This window comes from Camelina sativa, chromosome 18 (assembly GCF_000633955.1).
Source record: "Camelina sativa cultivar DH55 chromosome 18, Cs, whole genome shotgun sequence".
Classification (NCBI taxonomy): Eukaryota; Viridiplantae; Streptophyta; class Magnoliopsida; order Brassicales; family Brassicaceae; genus Camelina; species Camelina sativa.
Window position 1 is genome coordinate 16,501,126 of NC_025702.1, and position 27,828 is coordinate 16,528,953.

The 27,828-nt window shown below is 33.1% G+C and overlaps 6 protein-coding genes across 6 annotated transcripts; 4 read left to right on the forward strand and 2 right to left on the reverse strand.

Moving 5' to 3' along the window:
• LOC104762042 (non-specific lipid-transfer protein 4-like) lies at positions 2,719-3,482 on the forward strand. Its single transcript, XM_010485248.2, has 2 exons — positions 2,719-3,139; positions 3,287-3,482. Exons 1-2 carry the CDS (start codon positions 2,811-2,813, stop codon positions 3,294-3,296), a joined length of 339 nt encoding a protein of 112 aa, XP_010483550.1. The 5' UTR covers positions 2,719-2,810; the 3' UTR covers positions 3,297-3,482.
• On the forward strand, positions 5,541-6,278 carry LOC104762043 (non-specific lipid-transfer protein 3). Its single transcript, XM_010485249.2, has 2 exons — positions 5,541-5,948; positions 6,095-6,278. Exons 1-2 carry the CDS (start codon positions 5,611-5,613, stop codon positions 6,102-6,104), a joined length of 348 nt encoding a protein of 115 aa, XP_010483551.1. The 5' UTR covers positions 5,541-5,610; the 3' UTR covers positions 6,105-6,278.
• LOC104762044 (WUSCHEL-related homeobox 2) lies at positions 6,761-7,946 on the reverse strand. Its single transcript, XM_010485250.2, has 2 exons — positions 7,582-7,946; positions 6,761-7,266 (listed from the first exon to the last, which is right to left on the reverse strand). The coding sequence occupies exons 1-2, from the start codon at positions 7,883-7,885 to the stop codon at positions 6,797-6,799; spliced, it is 774 nt and encodes a 257-aa protein (XP_010483552.1). The 5' UTR covers positions 7,886-7,946; the 3' UTR covers positions 6,761-6,796.
• On the forward strand, positions 14,766-16,964 carry LOC104762045. The gene is made up of 2 exons (XM_019239964.1): positions 14,766-14,971; positions 15,854-16,964. The coding sequence occupies exons 1-2, from the start codon at positions 14,950-14,952 to the stop codon at positions 16,753-16,755; spliced, it is 924 nt and encodes a 307-aa protein (XP_019095509.1). The 5' UTR covers positions 14,766-14,949; the 3' UTR covers positions 16,756-16,964.
• LOC104762047 lies at positions 20,667-21,483 on the reverse strand. The gene has a single exon (XM_010485253.2). It carries the CDS (start codon positions 21,240-21,242, stop codon positions 20,778-20,780), a length of 465 nt encoding a protein of 154 aa, XP_010483555.1. The 5' UTR covers positions 21,243-21,483; the 3' UTR covers positions 20,667-20,777.
• LOC104763577 lies at positions 23,718-24,190 on the forward strand. Its single transcript, XM_010486933.1, has 2 exons — positions 23,718-23,883; positions 23,946-24,190. The coding sequence occupies exons 1-2, from the start codon at positions 23,718-23,720 to the stop codon at positions 24,188-24,190; spliced, it is 411 nt and encodes a 136-aa protein (XP_010485235.1).

Sequence of the window (27,828 nt, forward strand, 5' to 3'; positions counted from 1 at the left end):
ATAAAATAATTTCAGAATGTACAAAAAAAAAGTGATACGTTCATGTATCTAAACTGTTAGAAAAAGGATTTATTTCCCTTTAAAAAATTGGTCATTCATGTTTTGAGCGATGTTTATATGAAATTGTATCTTTATTGTACAGAATCAAATAAAATGTCAGCTACTAAAATTAAATAGTTAAATACCGTCAAATTTAATGCGAGGTGCAGCTGAGGGACACGTGTATCCACCACTAAACATCACACAACTCTAATATAACTAGCAGTTAGCACCATATCTCACATTAACTAACTATGGATTTTTTTGAACTGCCATTGTCTATGGCCATTAGATTTAGCAAAGTTCACATTTTATAACTTTCTACATAATTGAATGAGATAGATGCTGTATGGAGTTTTTTCTTCCAAATTTCGTATATATAATCAATAATACAAATACGTTTGTATACACAACAAAAAGTTTTATCATAAAAAAAAAAAAGGTTTTATCATATGTCAGTATAATAGAGCGATAAAATTCGAGTCTTTTAATAACCATTAACCAAATTACCAAAACTAGTCTCAAGCGATATGTACACACCAAACCGAATTTGTCTTTTGTACATATGATAGAATGCTATATTTCCCTCAATAGCAGATTAACACTTTCTCTCTATTAGCCACAAACTCATAACCACTGAAATCACATGCATTCTCATCATCTCATGCATCGCTTATACTTACACATATACACAGTTCCTATTATATTTGTTCTACGCATGTGATGGTGCTTCTCTAATGTCTCACAGAGTTTTGAACGTGAAGGGTTGATATATAGTCTTGGATACTATCGGCCAAAAACCGTCAAACAACATCGTACAAGATTGATAAATCTCCACAAGACCACAAGTGTAGTACACTGGTACGTGGTTGAAAGTCTCAATTTAACCACACAAACCTCTGCCGACACTAATGTAATAATTATTTCACGTTATTCTGTTCCTAAGGTTTTTATCAACTCAATATTTAAATTCTGTAAAACATCATTCATATCAGTTTTATGATAATATCATGATCTTTAAAATAAAATTAAGATAACCAGTGTAATTTCATATATTTTTATATTAAATTGCAATTTTTTAAAAAAATGCTTCCAAAGATATTATTTTTCCGCATCACTTCAATTGATGTTTTATAATTTTTTCTTTGTTTCATTTTAAACAATATTTTCAAGATTTTATGAAAAATCAAATGTGTCTTTTTTTTTACCATTGATATTTTGCAACACGTTTATTTTAATTTATTGGTTGGATTAAAGTTACTTAATAATGTTTCTATGTTAAAAAGATAAATTAAAAATGAAAATTATTATGTGAGTTTAAATTTGTGTGTAAAATTCTTAAATACCAATTAAAATGAAACAGAGAAAATATGATATTTAGATATTTCGATATGGTCTCCATCTTATATATTTTTTAAAAATAAGAAAGTTTCTTAATTGTTCTAAGATATACACAACATGTAACAAATGTAAATTGTTTGATACTAAAAAAGATAGTAAAAATGACTATAATATAGCTAAATATTATGAGAGCAATCGAGAGCAATAGAAAAACAAGAATTTTAGAAAACAAATGGTTGTGCAATTGTAACTTCGAATGAAGAGGGGAAGGACTGCGTCCTAGGCTTTTAGTATAATTTTATCCATAAATTTCTTTGGAACAAAAAAGAAACATGTAAAAGCAAGTCACATTTCACCTCTCAATTTTTTTATTTCTCTTTTTGGTGATGGGCACCACATCTCAAATTACGCACCAACTATCAACTGCAAAACAACTTCCACATCTCAAATTGAACAACTAATTAATCACACCATGCTCAATCTTTTTCTGCCCCATACTGTACTAGAACAATGACTAATTAACCAAATTTCATGCAAATAACATTATTTTGGCTTTCTTCACCAGGCTAATTATTAAATTTTGATATTATGCTTCACAAGAAACTGTTGGAATCATTTTTAAAAGTGATCATGTATTATCCACGGGCAAATTTTATTCATCTTTTATTAGAGTTTTTGAAGCGCAATTTTTTTTTTCTGTCACTGATCTGACCATATTAAATTAATTAATAGCAAAATTAAAGGTGGTCCAATGGATCTAGAGAATGTGATGGGGCTAGTTGGGAGATATCTGATGTTTATTAGTGTTGGGTACACGTGTCCCTCAGTTACACATTGCATTGAATGGGTCGGTATTCAATATTAATTCACATAGCACGAACTAATAGCAAATACTAGCTGATAAGTCAAAGATTGTGTATGAAACCAAAATATAATAATTTATTTGATAATGTATAAAAAAAAAAAAAAAAAAAAAAAATTTGATGATGTACTGAAGATACTACATTTTACACAATTCATCGCAATTCGTTCTACTATTTTATTTTGCCAAGCGATATTATTAACTCTCGAAGCATCACTCAAAACACTTATAATATCTAAAGATAACCAAATTGTTAAAAAGAACTACTAAATTCTAACATTTAGATATATTTGTAATCTTAAACAAATACATACTAAACATTGTTATACTATTGTTGTCAAAAACTAATGATCTGATTAGTAGAAGAAACTAGAAGGAATGAATGAAGTAAATGCAAATCCAACTACTAACAAACCCTACTTAGTCATCATATATTTTCCTATATGAAATCCCTATATAAACCCATCATCACCTTCCACTTTTCTCAAATCCAACTATCAAAACACAAGCTTAGAAAGAAAAAAAAATCAACTAATTTTGTTATCACCCGAAAAGAAGCACGAATACAATGGCTTTCGCTTTGAAGTTCTTTACATGCCTTGTTTTGACTGTGTGCATAGTTGCATCCGTAGATGCAGCAATCACATGTGGCACAGTGGTAAGTAGCTTGGCTCCATGTGGAGGCTATCTATCAAAAGGTGGGCCGGTGCCGCCTCCATGTTGTGCAGGAGTCAAAAAGTTGAACGGTATGGCTCAAACCACACCGGACCGCCAACAAGCTTGCCGATGCTTACAGTCCGCTGCCAAGGGCATTAACCCAAGTCTAGCCTCAAGCCTTCCTGGAAAGTGTGGTGTTAGCATTCCCTACCCCATCTCCACCAGCACTAACTGCGCCACGTAAGTTTTTAATGCTCCTAATATTTTCTCCAATATATACTCCTTTTTTTTGTTAACCTGGTTAGTTACTCGATCTTCAGACGATATAATTTAGTTTTTTTCTAACGACGTAATTATTTATACTCTTGATCGTCTGTATTGTTGCAGCATCAAGTGAAATGGAAGCTTACCTCATCATTTGCCTGAAGAGTTTGGTTTCGTATCATAAGTAAAAATAAAACACACGGCTACCTAAGCTGATATTTACCATGCCTTTGCTTGTCTCGATGCTTTGTAATCTTTTCCTTTCATGTGTTGTATTAACGTGGTTCAGATATGATAATAGTACCTTCTTAATTAGCTAGTCATCTTCTCTTTAGATCTTTCTCCAACGCACTCGAACGTAATTATCATAAAGTGAAGCGTTCTCATAATTAAGTAACCAATAATATTAAGAAAAATACCCTAAAAGAACACTAAACCACACTATGTATAAATACGAAAAAGACATGCTGATGAATGTTTTTCTCCCATCCATTTACTGTTAAATTAAAAAATATTTTCTCATCCAGTTAGTGACTTTACTAATCCCTTCTCTTGACTTCATCTGCATTAATTATGATTTATCAAGTTTGTCAAAAAAAAAAAGATTTATCAAGCTTAACATGTGTTTCTCTACTTCAAAAAGTTCACTAGTATTATTTTTGTAAACTCAGCTACTGTAAAACAACAGTATATTTTCTTCAATTATTAACGGAAAAGAAAGAAAAAAAACTTTACGATGACCAACATAATTAAAACAGAAACGAGGATTCCTATCAAGTGATAGGTGCTACCTAGAGTATTTGAATTAGATGCAAAACCGACTTTTTCCACTGGGGGCTTATACTTTAGAAGAGCAATATATATCAAGATTCAAAACACTCTCAATTCACTGATGCAGCTCATTATTACTTTGTCCTAAGCTTATACGTTTGAAAAGACTCTGTTTTTCCTTTTCAGGTTTTTTTTCTTTTTCTTTTCACTTTGATTTAGATTTCGTAATTACATTAGGTTGGTGTTTAACGTAGTCGTCTATAGCTTCTCTAAAGATAGACCTCTAATGCTTGTGAAGGGGTCTTTGAGTTGAAATTAATAAGACTTATTTCCAGAATCCAGTTTTGCAAAAGAAAAAAAAAAAGTGCATTCTTTACAATTCTCAAACCTCTGTTTCTTCAATGAAATAAAAAACACAAAAATTCTCTAGCTTCTCGGCAACTTGAGAAACAAGCTTCTTTCTCCGCGCATATGAATCACCATTCACCAACCAAGCTAGTTCAATCTAAGGCCTCCCTTGTTCTCTTAACATTTTTTTTTATAACAATAATAAATTCAGCTTCCTACTTATCCTTTAAAGGTCTAAAACCTACGACAATTGATAGACAACAATAGTACTATAAATCTATAATAGGAAACGGTGGACAGAGCATTAATTAGAAATAAAAAGTGTTCCAATGGAATTGGAGAATATGACTAAAGTAGTTGGGAGAGTTGTGATGTTAATTGTTTGGATACACGTGTCCCTCGGTTTACAAATTGCATTAATTGGCCGGTAATTAACAGTATATAGATTTCGGCTAGTAGTTTTTAATTGTCTGAGTATGAACCACCCTCTCCGTCGACCTTTTAATTGTTAAACTTCTTTCAAAGAATATAATATATATGGACAACGAAGACCTTGCTTTTAAATCAAAACGTGTTTTCTAAATTAAGAAAGATAGCTTAGACGACATATATATATATATATATATATATATATATATACATTTGTGTGTGAGAACTGAAAAAAGATAGTGTACACAATAATAATAAAAAAAATAATTTTACACACGTAACTGATGAATATCAAAACAGTTAAGTAGATCAATTAACATAGTATTCACAGCTGAAAACAAATTAACTTGGTGTAGGATTACACATAGTTACGCTATGCATTACATTGGACGGTAATGATTTTTTTTTCTTTTTTTTTTGGTAATGAAATATACAATAATAGATCATGCTTTGCTAAAAATACGAATTCCTTGTGTGTGTAGTGCTTCAATATTAATTAGTATCAATATTCAAATCCTATAAATCGCTCAAAAGCATGATATAATTATATTAAAAAATATGCAAAGGCATGATAAAATTATATCAAAATCTGTATGATAGGTACGTATATTGATGTTTAGAATACACACTAGTCTATAATATAATACCATACTAAACAATTCATGTACATTCTTCTCCTTAACTAGTAGAAGAAACTAGAGGAAACGAATGACGTAAATGCAAATCCAACTACTAAGAAACCCTATTAGTTACTATTTTCCCCCTCATCTGAAATCCCTATATAAACCCATCATGACTTCCCACTTTTCTCACATTCAACAGCGAAACACATAGCTTAGAAAACAAAACTCAACGAAACTTCCAATTTTGTAATCACTCAAAAAAGAAGAGCAAATACAATGGCTTTGGGTCTCAGGTTCTTCACATGCCTCGTTTTTACGGTCTGCATAGTTGCATCAGCCGATGCAGCAATCTCATGCGGCACAGTGGCAAGTAGCTTGGCTCCATGTGCCAACTACCTGTCAAAAGGTGGAGTGGTACCAGGTCCGTGTTGTGAAGGAGTTAAAAGTTTGAACGGTATGGCTCAAACCACACCAGACCGCCAACAAGCATGCCGATGCCTACAGTCAACTGCAAAGGGCCTGTCTGGTCTCGACCCAAGTCTAGCCTCTGGCCTTCCTGGAAAGTGCGGTGTTAGCATTCCCTACCCCATCTCCATGAGCACTAACTGCGATAAGTAAGCTTTTTTTATTTATGTGCATAACCTCATATCCTCTCTTTTTTTCTTTAACTTGGCTACGTGCTCGATCTAAACACCATGATATATATAAAATCGTAATATTGTTATAACTTATAATCTTGGTATCGTCTGTATCGTTGCAGCGTCAAGTGAAGCGGGAGCTTATATCAGCACTTGCATGCAGATGACGGTTTAGCATAAGTAAAATAAAAGACGTCTATATATGGGCGCTGATCTCACCGTGCCTTTTTCTATAGGCTTTTTAATCTTTTGGTTGCTTCCGTTGTACTCTTAAAAATATGTTGAAGATATGATGATAGTACGGACTTAATCTTCTTTTAGTTATACATTTTTCCAACGCCTTCGTACACAGACATTAACTTAACGAACAACACCTACACTACTTTTTTGAATTTAATATTGATATATAACACTATTTTGACTCACCATTATGCATGAGGATCTAGACATTTTTCTCTAAACGGAAAACTTCAAATTCTTATCACAATGAAGGAAAAGGCAACATAGTTATATATTTTTAGTACTTAATTAGAACTTAATTAGAAGTACTTTTTTTACTTGATTTTAGAAGTGAAATTCTAATTAATTTTTAGATTCGATTAGGTTACATTTCGTTTCGTTGAAAATGTTTCTGAGTTCCTCTGGATCATGATAATTAATGTTACATTTCGTTTCAATTTTCAAATGTTCAATTCCTTGCATTTGGTTTAAATTAAAAACTACGAAAAGATGATAATAAACTTTTATCTCCAAACAGTTAATAAAAAAAAAAACTTTCCAAAAAAAAAAGATAAAATAAAACATTATAGAACAGTAGTCGTACGTTACAGCCCATTTCCATTATTATCGCATCGACTAGAAGAACCACCACCAGAGAAGAAGTCGATCATAAACGGCTGCTCTCTTCCACCGTCATCGCCGAAACAAACCACCCGAGAATCACTCCCAGGGGCAAAACAGGAATTTCCCGCCCCAGCGTCACTAGTCCCATCCAAAGGCTGAAGTGGGAAAAGAGGAAGCGTCTCCCGTCCACCGGAATTGACGTTAATGCCCTCACCGTCAAAGTGATCACGAAGGGCAAATCGGTCAAATCTCGAAGACATGGACATTCTAGTTGTTCTTGTTGTTATGTCCGAGAGTTGCTTCTTATGATCTGTGATAACCCGTTTCTCGTAGCCACCACTCGGAATCACCACATTGTTTCTGTGAAGAAGATTGTTTGTGTAAACACTTCCATGTTGGTTGATATGATGATCACCTACTTGCTGCAAATAGTAGGGACTAACACAACCCACTTCATAACCAGAAAAATAAAATAAAAACATTTAGCAATTCTCAGTATTGTTGAAAACAATGAAATATAACATAAACTCACAATACACATCTCAAAATATTTCTACGATCATCTTTTTGTATCTAAAGCTATTATATTTTCTAGATGAACTTCACATGGTTTAATTACAAACCTCAAAAGTCTTTTTATCTTTTACTGGAGAAACCAAAAAAATATACGTCCACAGAATAACTTATGGTCGAGGTTTATGAAAAATTGTATAATAGAAGGGACGTAGAAGTTACGTAAGAAAGAATAAGGACGAGAAGTACGTGCCGTTTGAGCAAGGAGGAGGGTGAAAGAAACGGGAGGTTTTGTGGAGGAGACGGTTGAAGTAAGTGATACGCTCTTGTTTCTGCTTTTGACGTAGTCTAGCCTTATGGTTCTGGAACCAATAGAAGACGTTTTTACCCTCGATATGGCCGTACGCACGGAGCCTGCCGGTGATCTGCTGTATCTGATCGGCGCTAGGAGTTCGTATCCCTTGCTTATAAAGATTCTCCAGCAACGTTATCTGATCTTTCGTTGGGTTCCATCTTGAACTACTTGCGGTACTTCCTGCGTTACCTTCGTTTTCCATTTAAGTGTGGTTTAAAAAAGACCTATCATTTTTTTTGGAGAGGATTAGGGTTTAAATGGGATTTATGCATTTGGGTTTGAATGATGCATGAAATTCATGGGGAGGCTCATATTTATAGTGCCAACTTTAGTGAGGGAGTGGAACAGAGTCAAATGAAGAGAGAGATAGTGACATGCGTGTTGTTTTTTGTGCTTGGGACTCTGAAAACATCGCGTGGAGCGGCATGAGATGGTAAAAAAAAGGCTACTTTTTTAATGAGAAGACAAATAGAAAGAAAAATAATAATTTGGATCTATTGTGGTTATTATTTCTAAAATCTTGCAGCAATTTATATTGCGGCTACTAAAAAAGATAACAATAGTAGTTTCTATTTGACATCTTTAACCAAAAAAAAAAAAAATGTCAAATTTTCTATAACTATACATAAATATTTTCCTACGCAGATTTAAGTACCCGGCCCTTATCTTTTCTGGGGATTACGAATGTTTTTTTGAAAGTGTTATAATGAAGAAGAGCCATTAAAGTTTTGGAAATGTAAGAGATAGTAAGGATAAATACGAACGTTAAATATAATAGGGCGGCAAAAGATAGCTGGTTGGATTGTGTTCTTTGTAGGTCATGAGAAGGCCTATGTATCTAGTTTGCTTCGGAAATTGACAAATCTTATATTATATCATATTTTCTTTCATATAACACGACAATATGAAGTCGAGAGTCGCTTGGCTCTTCGATTTCTTAAGGTTCAGATTCAAACAGTTCCGAGCTAAGAAACAAATTCTTGATTATATTTGGTAAACCGTCAAACACTAGAAAACTCTAGTGGCTTACTTGTTGTGCTTCGTGGTCGCATTTCGTGAATCCAATGTCGACCTTATAATTTTCCTCGGTGAAGAGGGAAGAGGAAATTGAGAGTTCAGATTTGGACATGTCATTTCCTTTCAGATAGAGTAATGTTATCGATATCCGTACTACAACTTAAAAAGAAAAAACATAACTTTAAAATTATTAATGATAGCATATACTACAAATTTTCTAGTTACAGATATATACCTCTGTCTCGTACTGTATTAAAAACTTATGGAGAGCATATACATGTTGTTTATATGTATAAATACAATATTATAGTTAGATGTTTTATAATTTAGCTTCAAAATGAAATCTAGACTAGTCAAATATAAAGTCAGAATTGAAGTTTACACAGTCCTGATTTCTGACTACCAGAAGGAAGCCATTATACGATTAGCTATCAATTAGTTGAAAGGTCATCGTGTTACGCCACGAACTTTAGATATGGAAATGTGCAATATGTACATATATATATATATATATGCAAATACTGTAAGAATTTGTGAGAAGTTGGCATGGGGAATGACAAAAATTGTGAAAGCAAAAGACATGCATGGCTTCAATTTGAGTCCCATAGGCACCTACGAATCTATAGGAGCAGAGATTTGCCTCGAGAAAGAATGAGACATATGACACCCTCTTCATTGATTTCCATGTTTTAATGAAATTGAAGCCACTTGATTCGTTCTGCATATATATTTTACTTCTTGTTTTCGTTTAATCCAGATAAGAATGATAATTCACTATGGCGATTTTATTTATTTTAAATTTTCATGGTTTAAAATGGAAATAATATTGAAAAATACTAGCAAATATACTACTATCTGAAGTAAATATGTTCTATCGAATTTTGCTAGTATTTTTTTTTTATTATTTTCGCTTACTTTATAGAGTATTTAGTATTCACTATTCACCATAAATATATCTCCTTATGTAGAAATTCACACATACACCAGAAATTGTATTTTTTAAAAACTAATCTTATTTAAATTGGTACGTCAAAAATGACATTTCATATATTTTTTTTTCTTTTAAATCAACACATATTTTAATTATTAGTGTTGAGTTTCTTTTATTAATTATACTGTTTCATTAATAAGAATCAAAAATTAGATCGATATAGAACTTCTCATAATCAATTCTTTTTTCTTTATGAACAAAAGAAAAAGAAAAAAAAAGTCAATTTAAGGTACCTGTGGTACAAAAGATGTTAATAATTTTTCTAGTAATTTTGTAGCATTGTACCTCCAAACATCTCAAAACATTCTTATATATATATATATATATTTTTTTTTTGGTATCACTGACAAGTACATCAATTATATTTGCTCTGTGTATTTCATATACTTTCATCTAATATATTTGCTCGGCACCATTTTCCTCGGTTGGTGAGTTAACTTTTAGTTGAACCATATATTATTAGTATATATCATACGTGTATAACCGCCGTAAAAGGCAATTTTGTCTCTCAAATGTGTGGTGTCCTTGGGAGAAGGAGACACTTGTAGCCAAACATTTACACGTATATATAAGTTGTCATTTTACATTAATACACGTATTATACTTTTTGTATGTACATGATACTTTCTGCGTGTGATACACGTATTGTACTCTTTCGTACGTACATGCTACTTTGTTTGTGTGATATGCTTACTATTATTAGTGGAAGAACTGTTGTAACCAGTTTGCATGTTCGTGACCATTGTTCCATTTTTTTTTTTTTAAGTATATATTTTTTTTGGACAAATCCAATAGTGGTCATATTGTTCTGTTATCTTCCAAATATATAGCCGGAGGTATAGTATAAATTAGATGTTCGGGAATAAAATTAGAATCATTTGAACCACAACTGTTCAAAATTTTGACTTTATACATATACTATATGTATTATACTCTTTTGTATGTACAAGTTACTTTTCCTCATGTGCTACTATATTTGCTATTTTTAGTCGAAGAGCTGTTGTAACCCGTTTGCATGTTAGTCGCCACTGTTCGGAGATTGATACTGTTTAGGACTTTTTCTAATTTAAATTAAAAATATATAAAGATTAAATATAAATAAGCTAAGGTCTACAGCAAATGAAACAGAGAACTAATAACAAATTTTGAGATATTATATATGTATTCCTTTTTATTACACCTTTTAAATTTACGCTGTATATAAATTTTAGCATTAATGCTTTCGTATTTACCTCTATGGCTCTCTCTATCTATAGATCTTATAAACACATGTGTACACAAGTTAGCAAGTCACTTGATACAACTAGCTCATTATAATCACAACGCTCGAAAAAATATCTATTGAAAATTTGAAATCTGATTTAAATAAACCGTCAATGAGGAGGATCACGCAACGCTCCAACTGCTGTTAATAAGTAAACTCTTCTCTGGATCTTCTGATCCGACCGATTTAACTTTGCTATAAGGCTTTCCTGTGAGGTTTTTTTTTGTTGTCTTCGGTTAAACTCCGGTTCTTCAGCTTAGTCTTCGGTTCATTTGAAGCTACCTGGTTATGGACTGATGATGAAGATGGGCTATGGTTTGTTATTAAAAGTTAGAAAAAAGCCCAGAGAAGTTAAAAGTCTGTAGAGTTTCAACCCATCGTCTTATAGATACCGATTAGATTTTTTTCTCGGAACTTATAAGTTTAAGCCAATTCTTATGAAAAGATAAATAATATATAAAATACATCTTGACAAAGTTAAAAATGAACTTTTTTAAAACAAATCTATTTTGGGGAATTGGCAACCATAACCAAGAAAAAAAATAAAATTAATCAAGTAACTACTTTAACCATGTATCTATAATATTCTCTGTATAATATATAATATATACTAATTTGTTCCTGCTATAAACATTTTTACTACCATAAACTACACATATTCTCTTTTCTAACAATTACTCCTTACCACCATCACATCACCTCCGACCACCGTACCATCGTCGGAGATGACGACCAATTCTGACGACCACTGCCGGTGATCAACTTCGACGACTACCGTCGGCGACTAACTCCGGCGACCACCGCCAGCAATTAACTCCGGCGATCATTACCGATGACGACTGCTGGCGACAAACTCCGGCGACCATCACTGACGACAAACTCCGGTGACCATTGCCGGCGACCAACTTCGGCGACTATCGTTAGCGACCAACTCTGGCGACCAACTTCGGCAATCATCGTTGGCGATCAACTCCGGCGACCAACTTCGGTGACCACCGCCGGTGACCAACTCCGGCGACCACCTCCGGTGACCAACTCCAGCGACCAACTTCGGCGACTACCTCCGCCGGCCACCATCAACCACCACAACCCTCAACACTACAATGGTAATTTTCCCTACCCCTAATTCCAGTTTTCTAATTTTTTCAAATAGTTAGTTATATACTACATTAGTTTTTTTATTTTGGTCAGTGAGCAAATTCACACAGCTATTTTTTTTGTGTGATGGTTTTTTTGTGTGTGTTGTATGTAGAAATTGAAAAGAAACAAACAGAAAATTAGCAAAGAGTGAATATAAAACACAATTTCTGTCTCTAAATAATACTACACCATAATTAATTTAAAAATCACCGATAATATTGGAATCCAAAACAAAAGAGAGGAGAACAAACCAGCTATAGTGAGTTTGTGGGCGACGGTTGTCTATAACCTTTGGTTATGTCTTACTTATTATCTTATCCAATCATATTTTCTAGGTTTCCCCTCGTGGCTTCTTCAATTATTTATTCCTCACAAACCCTTCAAATTTATTTTATTTTTATTCTGTAAACTTCTTCAAACAAAAGTGAACGTGTAATTTCTTCATCAAGTGTAATTACGTTAAAAAAAAACTAAAAACTCAATACTGTATATATTGCTAATTCTATAGTTTTAAAAATGGGGAAAATGTCATTTAAACCATGAACTTTCAAATTTTGGCTATTTAAACCAGGATAAGTTCATAGTTTATATGACAGAAATTTGAAAATTCATGGTTTAAATGATATGTATTTACAAGTTCATGGTTTAAATGGCCTATATTTAAAAGTTCATGGTTTAAATGACATTTTTTCGAACTAAAACTTCCATTAAAACGACGTCGTTTTGTTAGTAACAGAGTGATTAGCGGCATAGTAACGTTTGTTAGTAGATCAATTATCAAATTTAACATTATGTTTTTTTTGTTTGGTCAACGAAACTTCATGTTTTAAAAAGCTAATCAATAAAAATTGATTTTTTAAATGGTCTACAGTAAAATTCATGGCTTAAATGACTAAAATTTGAAAATTCATGGTTTAAATGACATTTTTCTCTATTAAAAATGTTATTTTCTCATTTACATGTATTCTGAAATTAGACCAAAAAGTAATATGAATAAACTACTTTTAACGTTTATATTGTTGAGGAAGACACGCGGAGGAGAATCTTGGTTTTTATCGACAACAAAAAAAGAAGAGAATCTTCGGTTCATGTCTATGACTGTTTTATCACCCGCATTTGCAATTGCAACCCTGTTCTATTTTAGAGTTTGCTCCAACCCTATTTTATATTTTACTCTAAAATAAAAAAAAATATAGAATTGCTCTATATATAAAGTAACTCTATTTTTGCCTCTATTTTTTACATTAACTCTATTTTAGAGTTGAAAATAGAGTAATACATTAGAGAAAAATAATGCTCTAATTTTGAGTTGCTCTATTTAAAAAAAAAAAATAGAAATATACATCGGAAATTATCTAAGCTTAAAACTAAAATTAAAAAAAAACAAATATTTTCGTTGCTTCTAATAAGAAAAAGTTCGTTATTTGAAAATAGGTTCAAATGGTATGAAACTTGGAAAAATGTTTTAACGGAATAAATACTATATTCAACGGCGAATCTACTAAGGAAGTAAGTGGGTCACCTGACCTGAATAAACTAAATTAATAGTCTTTTACATGTAATTACATAAAATTTCTGCATTGCTAACCTCCCCATATCCGAGTTCGAATTACCAATATGACAAATTAATATTTTTTCCTCGTAATTGACCTCCCTAAATTTTTATCCTCCGTCCGCCACTGACTATATTTGTAGTACAAATTACAAAATAGCTCTAGCATAAACAATACATGTAAAATAGCATGTACTCTCTACAGTAAATTAGTAAGCATTGGATATATGTTTACTAATATATGTAAAATAGCATGTACTCTCTATATTTGTCGTTTGTTTTATTTATTTCGACAGGAGCCAAAAACCAGAAATTCTTTTTAATTAATACTAATAATATTTCTAATACTGCATTTATTAAATAATATTTTGGAGTTGAACAAAAGAACAGAAATAGTTATAACGTGGACCGTTCAATTCTTGTCTATACATAATTTATCAATATTCGTTACTAATATTTTATTTTCGGCAAATATAAAATGAAACATGTACAATCATTGTAACCATAAAACCACATTTATATTATAACCAAAAATTACTATGGCAACTACATCAAAATTATGTTTACACACCAAAATGCAAAAGATGTAACTGAAAAGAACAGGCACCTCTGTTTGTTGATGTTTAGAAAATATTAAAGTTTTATAAATATTGATGAAAACAACCCTATTACTATTTAAAATAATATTATACAAAAAAAAAATCAATTGAAGTAAGCTCAATTTTTAGGTAGGAATGACATCCAGGTAGAAAACTGTATCCAAATAAATACTGAGTAAACAATATGATTTAGTATCAGCTTAGTATATAAACGTTTTACAATGTATTTGAAAATTATAAGTTATAACCATAACCAACCTTAAGTCCATGACATTATACAAACAGCTAGTTTTACTTTAAGACAAATAACAAACAATTAGACTTTTAGGTTAAATTTTGAGTTAAAGGCAACAAGACTTGGACCTTTTGTGCCAAGTATTTACAAAGAACCCAACTTGTGAACCTAAATTGCTGTGAAAGAGAACTTCTTCTTCTCTCTTATACATCACTAAAAAAAAATCTTTCTTTCTCTTTCAATCTTAAATATATCTGCTCACCATCAAGGCAAGTTTNCTAATCACAATTTTAATCGCTGTCTAATTTCCAAAAGTTTCACACATTCAGGTTTCTTTCTCAAATCTTTAAATATGGTAACCAAGTCTTGCTCCATTATTCCTCTGTAAATTCACACAAATCCCCAGCCAAAAACTTAGGGTTTTTGTTTTGTGTTCATGTGATGTGAGAATTTGCGTTGAAGAAAAAGATGAAGACTATTAGTGGATTAGGTATTGGGTTAAGTTTANACTCCTCTAATTAGGCCTGGGCATTCGGTTAACCATTCGGTTTCGGTTCGGTTGTATTCGGTTTCGGTTATTTTGGATATAGTAATATAGTAACCATTTGGATATTTTTGAAATTTCGGTTCGGTTCGGTTCGGTTTCTTTCGGTTCGGTTTCGGTTTGGTTATTTAAATAAATAACCATAACTAACATAAATTATATTAACATTAACCAAATAAACCAAATATAACCAAAACTAACCGAATATAACCAAAATTAACCAAATATACAATAACAAAAATACAAAAAAGGGAAAAATATTGATTCAATTTTACAAAATAGTATTTAACTTTGTAAATTCAAAATAATAACATTTACATATATTGATTATTTAAAATATTTAATTGTTTTGAATCTAGAAATAATTTATATTTTAAGTTTATTTTATAGTTTTGCATAATATTAAGTATATAATATTTGATATCTTCTAGGTTTTCGGATATTTCGGTTAACCATTTAATTGTCGGTTCGGTTCGGTTCGGTTTCGGTTAGTTTGGATATAGATTTTTACTAACCATTCGGGTATTTGAAAAATTTCGGTTCGGTTCGGTTTGGTTTTTTTCGGTTCGGTTTCGGTCGGTTATTTGGTTATCGGTTATTTTGCCCAGCCCTACCTCTAATCACAATTTTAATCGCTGTCTAATTTCCAAAAGTTTCACACATTCAGGTTTCTTTCTCAAATCTTTAAATATGGTAACCAAGTCTTGCTCCATTATTCCTCTGTAAATTCACACAAATCCCCAGCCAAAAACTTAGGGTTTTTGTTTTGTGTTCATGTGATGTGAGAATTTGCGTTGAAGAAAAAGATGAAGACTATTAGTGGATTAGGTATTGGGTTAAGTTTAGTTTTTGGGTTTCTTCTATTAGCACTTGTTGCAGAAGTCTATTACCTTCTAAGATGGAAGAAGCACAAGAAGAGAGTCATAAGCCAAGAAAGCGAAGAGGAGAAAGAAGAAGAACAACAACAACAAAACGGATACGCTAAAGAACTTATCCAGCTCTTCTGCTTCAAAAAGCCTCAACCTTTACAGCACAGCAACAATGGAGGAAGAGAAGGTAGTGAAATCTCAAGAGACCAAGATGGGAATCAAGATTTGGAGCTTGGGTTGATGAAGCATCTGAACGGAGGAGATCTAGGGTTTGAAGCAGAGCTCATGAAGCTTCATAACCAGAGGTTTCTCTTCACAATCATGGAAGAGACGAAAGCAGATTTGGAATCTGAAGATGGGAGATCAAGATTGGGTTCAAGATCAAGAAGAAGAAGCTTGAGTGATGTTCCCAATGACTGTAGTACCCCTGGATTCACTCCATTGGCTTCTCCTCGTACGCTAAAGTCATCATCTCCTTTGGAGTCTTACCCACACCATGGATTCAATCCTCTGTTTGAATCAGACGGTGAGCTTGAGTTTAACAAGTTCTTCAGGTCGTCTTCTTCATCACCTCCACCAAAATTCAAGTTCTTGAGAGATGCTGAAGAGAAGCTGAGGAAGAGATTGATTGAAGAAGCCAAAAGAAGAGAAGGCTTAGCTTCTCCAAAATCGGACCTTTCGACTGTAAGGGAAGGTTCGTTTCTGAAGTTCATGAATCCTCCTCCTGCGATGAACAGAGAGAAGAAACAGAGTAGTATTCAAGAATCTGTTGAAACGGTGTCGTTTTTTCCTACTTCTTCTTCATCAGGTATAAATCTTAGAATGCTGTTAGACCAAAAATCCACTGTGGTGGTTGTTTAGTATTAGCATCTCTGTCTCTTCTTCTCTACTCTCTAATTTTCATTTTTTTGTTGAAATTTTTTTTTTCTCAAGAATTTCAATTTTTTTTTTTTTTTTTTTTTAATTGTGTGAATTCTATATCTGTTGTTTCTCTCATTCTTATGATGTTGGGAATGATTTCTTCTGTACGTATCATCAATCTGAAAAATTTGCAGATGCTTGTTTTTTAATCTCGTTAAAAGTTCTTTAAGCTATGAAATTATATAGTACTAATTTGTTCACTAACCTTCAATATAATAAATATTTAGATATTTTTGTGTAAAGCTTGTAGAAATAGTTTAAAGTAACATTGTGTTAGGTTTGAAAGTTGGGGTTAATAATTCAAATCTTTACGGCGCCACAAGTTGAAGTTAAACGATAAGAAGTGTTGTAAATTTGTAATTAGTACAAGTGCTTTTGATCCCGTAAATTATGGCACAGTAAAGCATGAGTTTTAAAATAAACAAAAAAAAATTAACACAAGTGTATGTGATTATTACTAAATTTTTGATGCTTTCTATTTTAGAGACTAATTTTGAATAAAAACTCTGCAAGAGAAAAATACTACTAGAAACCTTTTTGTGTTGTCTGAACTAGAAATATTCAAGGCATCACGCGATGTATCGCCGAAAGGTTTTTGTTTTTATTTCACTTACCTTTTTCCCCACAGTTGCTTTTAGGAAATATACCTACTTATACACCTACCTATGTGTGTATATTTGGTTCGGTTCCAAAGCAACCCAAACATCAAGATAAATTAAGTTAAGTAGTTAACTATGTGCCGTTTCTGTATAAAATTCCAATCAGCAGTTTTATTTGTAAAAGTATCTGCCTGAAGCACGTATCTAGCAGAAAAAATTAGGGTAACCAGAAACCTGAAATAAATTTGAACTCACATTATTATAATGTATCCCAAAAAGTCTCACTGGACCACTAACCATAAGGCTTTATTAGTGGTTAGTTAGCGACATTTTTCTCATCAGAAACTCTTGTTTATTTTTTGTATCACTTTTGAGAGTAATCGGACGTTTTTAAGTCACATATAAATTCAATTTAATTTGATTTCGAATTTAGACAGTGCAGCGAAAACACCTGTATGAAACAAAAACTATAGATGTGTACGTAGTGTGTTGTTCGGACTTCGGACAAATGGTATAAACACATACGGCATACGTAAAAAATGTATGTATTAGATGACACATGTGAACATGGAGGCACGTGAAAGAACACACGTCAACCTCATAGCCCCCACTTTTAAAATGTATTTTCAAATCTTTCTTTGGACATTGGATTGGAGCCAACTCTGGCAAATACTTCGACTATGATTGGTTTGTTAATCCTTTGTATAATTATGATTTGTTTGACAAAATTATGCGACTGTACTCGACCAACCAGAAAGAAAATCATTATAACAGATATGTTATAACGTCTCCTAATGTTCTATCATAATCAGTAGTTCAATATGAACAAAAACAGTTTTTAATAGAAAGATGCCAAAAGATTTAAAGTATCAAAACTTTAAAAATACAGTCCAATACGAGTCCAAAACCTTTGATGTCAGTGACTAAGCCTAATCTCCACCGTTGACACTTAGAGACAAAAAAAATTCAACCAATTTTCAAATAGACCATATCGACACTGAAACCTACTGCTGGAACGAATCATTTACATGTAAAATAGGACTATCCATAATTCCACATTGATACGTACGTTGAGGACCTTGAGGTCTTCACTCTTCAATCCTCTAAGCTGTAATCTCGTTTAAAGTAAATTAATATGCGATGTGTGACATATTAACTGAAGTAGTCAGTGAAACTCGAATTTAGATATAGATGCATTATTTTACGTAGTTGTAAAGATCACCACTTGTCCCTGACAAACAAAATAATATAACCAGTTGATGTGTTGAACACTTGAACTGCCATTACTAGTTAATTTATAGTTAATTGTTTTTATACTTATGGTGGGTTCTGTGTATGAAGATTGAATAGACAACGTAACTAATTAAACAATTGTAGTTTTGTGATTTCGTCTAGATTCAGTTGGAATAACTTATTTGGCCATTGCATGATCTTCTAAGCCTTCTTTCTTAATTAACACGATTTTGGAAAGGAGCAAAGAGATATCACATCAGTCGCTTAGTGTTAACTCTTCTCAGTGAAGTATATATGTTTGGTTTGCTTGCTTGCTTACTGTCACAGTTCATAAACAACGTCAGTCTGAAAACTTTCTTTGGTTTTTGTAGACGACGCCGTTTCGTGTGTATATTTACGAGTTTAGAACAGATAGGCCCATTTAAGAAAAGTAAATGGGTTTAGTTTATAGGAATAAACAAACGAAAAGTAAAAAAATCGAAAGAAAAGAATGTTTAGACTTAAGAGAGGACTAGATAGAGTAGGGTGATGGATTTGATAATGCATTTTATCCTTGAAAACCATATATTAAGGCTCCACAAGGACGACACCATTCTTGATAAGATTAAGCACTCGGGGTGACCGTGTGAAGCATGCATATTTCCTATAGATTCTGACCCAATATCCAGTTATGAGAAAATGTGATTTTCTTCAAGAAACGTGGTCTAAACTTCCTTAAGGAGTCAACACTTTTTCACAGAAGACCATTTACATTCAAGGCTGCAACAATCCAAACTCAGTGAAGAATTTGCTCCAATGTTACACATGCGGAACAATGTCGAGTGTTTTCACGTACAAATCTTTTGATGGTTGGGATATGATTGTAATATGCAGTTTCGTTTTTTTTGGCTGAACGTTTCAGCATCATGCATGATCCTTGCATCCCTTATACTTATGTGGTTCCACATCGACCACACGTGTGTTTCATCTCGCAAAGTGAAAGAAGGCAGAGTATTGCGTAACAATGATCATATTTATATTTTGGAAATTCGTTATGCTAGTTTGCTATAACACCTATATATTGTGCATTAGGAATTTTTACTGAATAATTGGTTTGGAGTTCTTTGAATTATTGGTTTTGAAGTATCCATTTTTCATTGAAATTACCGAAGTTGGACTAGACTAAAATTTGGTAGCAACTTGAAAATTTACATTATTTTATGTTGAATGTATATATATCAAGTGCGATTTATAGATATAAAGTAATATCATTAAATAATAGTATGATTTACCTCGAGAGGGGAATATTTTGGTAAGAATAGGATGTGTGGGGATGATCAAACACGAACGCATGTTTGCTTTTGTGGGGTGACAAAAGTCAAACACACTGGAAAATTCAAGATTCAATCTTAAAGTTCCCTAAACCCCAAGAGATTCAAAAAGTCAACTTCTTGATTGAGATAGATTAACCATATCCATGGGTTTTGTGGACATTTTTAACTTAGGATCCTCCAATTATTATTTTTTTAAGTAGATAACGCGAAGAGACATACCATACATCTTACTTCTTCTGTTTGATATTGATTGACATTTCTCTCTTTCTTTTAGTAATTGTGGGTATATATATATATACACTAAAAATTATGTATATAATTTCTTTTATTAATATGATTTTTTTAATACGCTTAAAAATGTTCCAAAATGTAAACGCAATTTATATTGCGCTTTGTGTTTGGCTGTTTAAATTTTACATAGTCATAATATTAAATTAACGTCAAAAAGATTAGGCATCATATCATCCAAATCGAATACATGCAAAAGTTAAATGAACAATAGACTCATAGTCTCATACCATGTATTTTGAATTATATGTGTATTTAGCGTATCGAACATGGATTACGATCTAGCTCTCTCAATATTCTTACCAAAATTATTTTGAAAACAAACGGAATTTGATTTCATATTAGTTTCATAAAAACAGTAAAGTTTTATTTAATTCGTAACTATTGATTTCAGATAATCACATCAATATCACACCAGTTCCCTAAACGTTGGTTTTCCTTTATAATATATAAACACAATAATAGCGTATAAAATTATAGGTAACACAAGAAAAAAAAATCAAGCTTATACAGATAAAACGTATATCGATTAAGATTTAGCTTTCTTAATCTTTTTACCAAAGTCTTGAAGAATAGATGGAGGAAACATGGATTCGACCTCTCTAGCTACATCTAAGAAAACTACCGATCTCTTTACCCACATGGCTCTCCTCTTCATCGCAGGATTAGCTTTGGGCTTTCTCGGCGGCCGAGGAGGACAACAACACACGTTGTTCGGGATCCTTGGCGTCTCTGGGATCTCTACACTAGAAGCTCCATCAACACATTCCCATTTTCGTTTACCTCTCGATCCATCTTGGACCTTTTCCTGATCTTCCTCCTGTTCTTGATCCTGTTGTTGGTTTCGTAGTCTTTTAGATTGATTTTCTTGATGAGGGAGAGATGAACCAGGAGAGTCGGGTTTTGATGGAACTAGGAGACTCTCGGGTTGTTGTTGCATGGCTAAGATATCTTTGCCGTCAGGGAATAAATGAAAGATCTTAATATTTGACATCTTATCACAAACAGGGAGAGAAATAGGAAAAGAGAGAGTAATATAAAAAAGAAATAAAATAATGACCACTATGATATCAGAAACAACAACAAAATGTCGATAGATATATTGAGGTATATATACGTGTATGTGACCGTGTTTGTATTATAGTACATATGTTTGATGTATATAATTAAGGAGCAAAAAAATTGAAACGGAGGTCTTGATAAGAGTGTATGTTTGATATTTGTGTGCCGTGTGCGCTTGATATATATACTAACAATTAGCGACGAGACCTCCAAATCGACAAGGCGAGGCATGCAGACCGTAAAATGACGACTTCTATTTATTAAAAAAATTCTAATATTATTGTGTCTAATAAATAATAAAAAATCCCACCCCACTCACTCAGTCTTATTATTATTGTGTCTACAACACTAACTAGTATAAATGGTCTCATTTATCTCCCACACTAATTCAGAATGATAAACGTATATAGAAGCGTCTTAATTAATAATTCTATTAGATAATACGTAAATATATTATTAGATGAACTATATAGGATCAAGATTTAATGTCGTGACTGGTAATTTGTTTCTAAGCATGCAAGTTCAATGTATTCTAACTGCAATGTTATAAAAATGTATTAAATCATTATGAACTTATGTACAGCATTAGTGTAATTTAAAACTTATGTGGGTCCTGAATCAGAGAAATTGAAATGAAAACCCACTTTGTGCGAGGGATCCAATGCAACAAACAAAACATAATAGTATATGAATATCTTTCTGCATTTATGCATTTACATACAAACCACAACCATATAATTAATTATACTTTTATATTACCATATTGTCTCTTATCTCTTTATATAGTAATTGTCACAACTTTCGCCATAAAAAAAATCCTTCTTTCTCCAAATATACTCAGATAGTCAGATTCATGTCTTTCGCTCCTTCTTTTTTGCGGGTTAAAAGATCATCTTTTCACTTTTTATCTGTCTTTTTAAGTATAAAAGTATAGAAACTAGCGAATACACAAAATTGATGTTTTTAAATAATTTAGTTCTTTAACAAAATTTCTTGTATTCTTAATAATTTAAAATCAACTAATATTTCGACGTAGATTATCTTTAAAAAAAAAACAGAATACATGTCGTCACATTATTATCTCAATTGTAAGAAACCTACCTGATGCAGCCACTCCTGATCCGTGCATGTGGCTTAGTTAACCAAATATTTAGACTGTCACTTAACAATTTGTCACAAAAATACCTAATGACATTTGAATACGACAAAATAGTAACTGTATATATATGTAAGGTAATTTGTCATATAAAAAGTGTTTGCATAGAATAACAACCTTGTTATAATTTTCCATAATAAAGCTCATGTGACTCGTATACTTAACTTTTTGATTCGTCAAAATCAAGTCACGTGATTAACTAAGATCTACTGCTTCTTTTATGGAATCTATTAACCTTTTAAGCTTTTTCCATCTTTAATCTAATATTCTTAATTTCTTATTAATTGTTTTAGCTTTCATCTGATCCTGATGTTACTCTTTAAATCATAAACGCTAATATAAGCTTACATATTATACGTAGACCGATCCACGATTCACACTTAAATAATAACGATCGAGGATCGATAGTATTACATATGGGTTTTAGTTAGAGTTTTCTTATCTTTAATTTGAAAACAACATGGGTTTTAGTTATGAAAAGTATACAAATTATTACAGTTTACATTAATTATCATAGATAAAGATGATCACCTAAGTGTTTATATATACATAAATCGCTGCATTAATTTGGCCAAGTATTAATTAAGGCATCTTGTAAAAAGGTCGTATGACTGATTCCTACGTTCCTTCATTGACATTTGACACCGATATGGTTTGGAAGAGGTTGTAGATTTGGTACGTGAAGATTTGGTACGTGAAGATGATGTACTAAAATAAAAGTAGTACAGGATGTGGATCAGCAGAATCAAGTTAAAGAAGAAGCAAATTTATTTAGTTTTCAAGAGAAAACTCGAGAAGCGACAAGAAAGATTTAGAAGACTAAGGACTTTCTTAACATAAAGATAAAAGGAAGTTTTATGAGAATTGTTAATTACCTAAATTGTAAAAAGGAAATTAACAATTCCTAGTTTGGTTAGAATTGGGAATTAGCCTATTGTGTGGCTAAGTCCAATTAGTATAAATATGGGAGGCTGAGTCTTGAGAAAGATTAGCACTTCATGAATTGAAAGATCTTAGCATTTGAATCTTAAACTTCAAAAAAGAATAGTTTGAAGATTCAATCTAGGCTATAGAGAATAAGATTAGAAAATAGAGTTAAGGAAAAACCTTGTAAGAACATATTTTCTAATAAAAGAGAAAGTTGATTTGATTTTCTGTCTTAAAAGCTAAATCACATAGCTCTTGCGTTTTCAATTGGTATCAGAGCAAGCACTTGTAAGGATTTAGTACGGGTGAGATCCTGTGGAAAAGATGGAGAGCTACGGTGATCTTCTCAACAACAACAAGGTCATTTTTGACGACAGAAACTATGGATTTTGGAAATCAAGGATGAAATCGATTATTGGTGGAATAGATCGACTTGCCTGGAAGACAGTTCTTGAGAAGTGGGAAGAACCAACAATCAAGGATGAAAAAGGTAGGAAGATTGGACTGAAGATGAGCTGAAGAAGTCAAAATACAACTCATGGGCTCTCACAGCTATTCACTGCAGCGTAGGAAGGAAGCAATTTGAATTAATTCAAGGATGTGAGACAGCAAAAGAAGCATGGGATATTCTTCAAATCCAGTATGAGGGTACATCGAAAGTTCAAAGCTCCAGAAAAGACATGTTGGCGTCTCGCTTTGAAAATCTGAGAATGGAAGAACATGAATCAATTTCTGATTTTAGTTCTAAAATCAGTACCTTGGCTCAGGAAGCTGTAACCCTTGGGGAAAACATATAAGGATCATAAATTGGTTAAAAAATTTCTCCGATGCCTACCCACAAAGTTCATGGCTTACAAAACTGCGCTGTGTGTATCAAACAAAATCGAAGATTTGACCTTTTCAGAAGTAGTAGGAATGCTACAAGCTCATGAGTTGGAATTGGGAGGAGTTAAAAATGCTAAAGGTGTCACTTTAACGGTCTGTGAAACCAAGGACAAGATAGAAGATGATGACCCCGTCAGTTTTTTTGTTCGCAGATTCGATCGTGTACTCAAAAGAGTAGAACAAGGTCAAGGTCAGAAAAGGTTCACTTCGTACAAGAAGACTCGCGAAGAGAGCAAATTCACAAAAAAGGCAGAGATGCAATGTCATTAATGTAAAGGTTTTGGCCACTTTATTCGTGAATGTCCTACAGTCAAGAGGAGAGAAAACAAATGTTCTATGTGCAAAGACTTAGGACATACCCAGGAAGAATGTGTAAGTTGAAAGGAGAAATCTCTGTTAAGTATGGATGAGGATACTGAGGAAGACAGTGAAGAAGAAATTCTGAATTTTGTGGCATATCTGGGTNTGTGAGACAGCAAAAGAAGCATGGGATATTCTTCAAATCCAGTATGAGGGTACATCGAAAGTTCAAAGCTCCAGAAAAGACATGTTGGCGTCTCGCTTTGAAAATCTGAGAATGGAAGAACATGAATCAATTTCTGATTTTAGTTCTAAAATCAGTACCTTGGCTCAGGAAGCTGTAACCCTTGGGGAAAACATATAAGGATCATAAATTGGTTAAAAAATTTCTCCGATGCCTACCCACAAAGTTCATGGCTTACAAAACTGCGCTGTGTGTATCAAACAAAATCGAAGATTTGACCTTTTCAGAAGTAGTAGGAATGCTACAAGCTCATGAGTTGGAATTGGGAGGAGTTAAAAATGCTAAAGGTGTCACTTTAACGGTCTGTGAAACCAAGGACAAGATAGAAGATGATGACCCCGTCAGTTTTTTTGTTCGCAGATTCGATCGTGTACTCAAAAGAGTAGAACAAGGTCAAGGTCAGAAAAGGTTCACTTCGTACAAGAAGACTCGCGAAGAGAGCAAATTCACAAAAAAGGCAGAGATGCAATGTCATTAATGTAAAGGTTTTGGCCACTTTATTCGTGAATGTCCTACAGTCAAGAGGAGAGAAAACAAATGTTCTATGTGCAAAGACTTAGGACATACCCAGGAAGAATGTGTAAGTTGAAAGGAGAAATCTCTGTTAAGTATGGATGAGGATACTGAGGAAGACAGTGAAGAAGAAATTCTGAATTTTGTGGCATATCTGGGTATTACAGAGTTCGTAGATGGGGAGGAGGTTTCAGACTCAGAAGGTGAACCTGAAGAAGAATTAATAATAGACAGCTATAATGAGGTGCGAACTGCACTTATTAGAATTGGAAAAGAGAATCAAGAATTGATAAAAGAAAAGGATCGCCTTGCAAGTTTGGTTAACTGTCTACAAGATGAATTAGAGTCTAAAAGGAAGCTTAGCCAAGAAAGTGTGTTACTGATTAAAGAAAAACTCAATTTGTCTAAAAGGTGTGAAGAACTACAGAACAATTTAGATGCAGAAAAAGGAAAATCTGCAAAGTTGCAAACAGAACTTGATGCCCAACATAAGAAGATTCACATGTTTGCAGGAACTAAGCAACTAGATGAGATTCTAAGCTATGGAAGAACGGAACAGACTCATAGAGGCTTAGGATTTGACAGTCGAACAGCTGGTAATACAGGACGAACCAAGTTTGTTTCAGGTGGATTAAATACTCCGGTAACAAATACAGTGAGCAATCAACAAAGTACGGTTGTCGGGTGTTTTTACTGTGGGAGACATGGACACATAAAAGCTTTCTGTTACAAATACTGGGAAAAGGTTCAAAGACTCAAGCGTCACGGCAAGTTCCTCTGGAATGGATTTCGTAAACAAATTTGGATAAGAAAGTCATATCTATATCAGAGTGTATCAAGGGGAGTCACGAAGTTTACTTCAGGTATAAACTTCAGATGCAATATGACATTGATTACAGAAGAACCAGATAATGACAGTCCTTGGTATTTCGATAGTGGTTGTCTCGTCATATGACCGGCACACAAAATTATTTACAAGATTTCAGAAAATCAGAGGTGGTAAAGTTACATTTGGTGATGGTGGTCATGGAGATATTCAAGGAAAAGGAAGAACCGATGATACTACATTGCCTAAGCTAATGAATGTATACCTAGTTCAAGGCTTGAAAGCAAATTTAATAAGTGTGAGTCAATTATGTGATGAAGGATTAACAATATCATTTACTAAAGTTGACTGCAAAGCTACGAACGAAGAGAATGATGTTGTGCTAAGAGGAAAACGATCTGGAAACAACTTTTACATGTGGAATGGCAATTCAGATGTGTGTTTTTCATCAAGAGATGATCTCAATTTGTGGCATCAAAGGCTTGGACATATGATGTCAGAAATCTGACAACTTTGGTCAATAATGAGATAGTATGAGGGGTCCCTCATATCAAAGGAGTTGATCGTATGATGTGTGGACCATTTAATCAGGGAAAGCAAGTGAAGATCCAACACAAGAAAGTTCCTGATGTGCAATCAAAAGATGTTCTGGACTTAGTTCACATTGATTTAATGGGGCCTATGCAAACAGAGAGCTTATCTGGGAAGAAATACGCTTTTGTTCTAGTTGATGATTATTCAAGATACACATGGGTTCGCTTCATTCGTGAGAAATCAGATACTATGGAAAGTTTTAGGATCTGGGCTTTACAACTCATAAATGAGAAAGGAGGAATTAAAAGAATACACAGTGACCATGGTGGTGAATTTCAAAACGAAGCAATGAAAATATTTTGTGAGAATCATGGCATATCACATCAGTTTTCTGCTCCTAGGATGCCTCAGCAAAACGGAGTGGTTGAAAGGAAGAATAGAACTTTGCAAGAAATGGCTCGAGCAATGATTCATGGAAATCGAGTTTCACAAAAATTCTGGGCTGAAGCATTAAATACAGCGTGTTACATCATAAATCGAGTACATGTGAGGAAAAACTCAACCAAGATGCCATATGAGTTGTGGAAAGGTAAAAGTCCAAATCTGAGTTATTTTCATGTATTTGGATGCAAGTGTTACATCCTGAATGACAAGGATTATCTCGGAAAATTTGATTCTAAGAGTGATGAAGGACTATTTCTTGGTTATTCAGAAAGTAGTACATCTTTCAGAATTTACAACAAAAGGTTAAGTACCATAGTAGAATCAGTTAATGTGGTCTTTGATGATTTGTCTTTTAATCAATGGACTGGAGATGAATCTAACAGTGATTCAGAAGATTTGGGTACAAGTAGACTAGAAGAAGTGGAAGCTGACATCAAATCTGAAGAAAAGTTGATCAAAAGCCAAGAACCTTCGCTGCAAGTTCATAAAAATCACTCTGCATCAGATGTTATAGGGGATCTCAGAGAAGGTATGAAAACCAGAGGTGTTAAGATTGATTTTAAGAAAATGGAGAGCAACTTTGCAAGCTGGGAAAAAGTTCACTTTGAGTGTTTTGTTTCATTCTTTGAACCAAAGAATCATCTTGAAGCTCTTGATGATAATTCATGGATTATATCAATCGAAGAGGA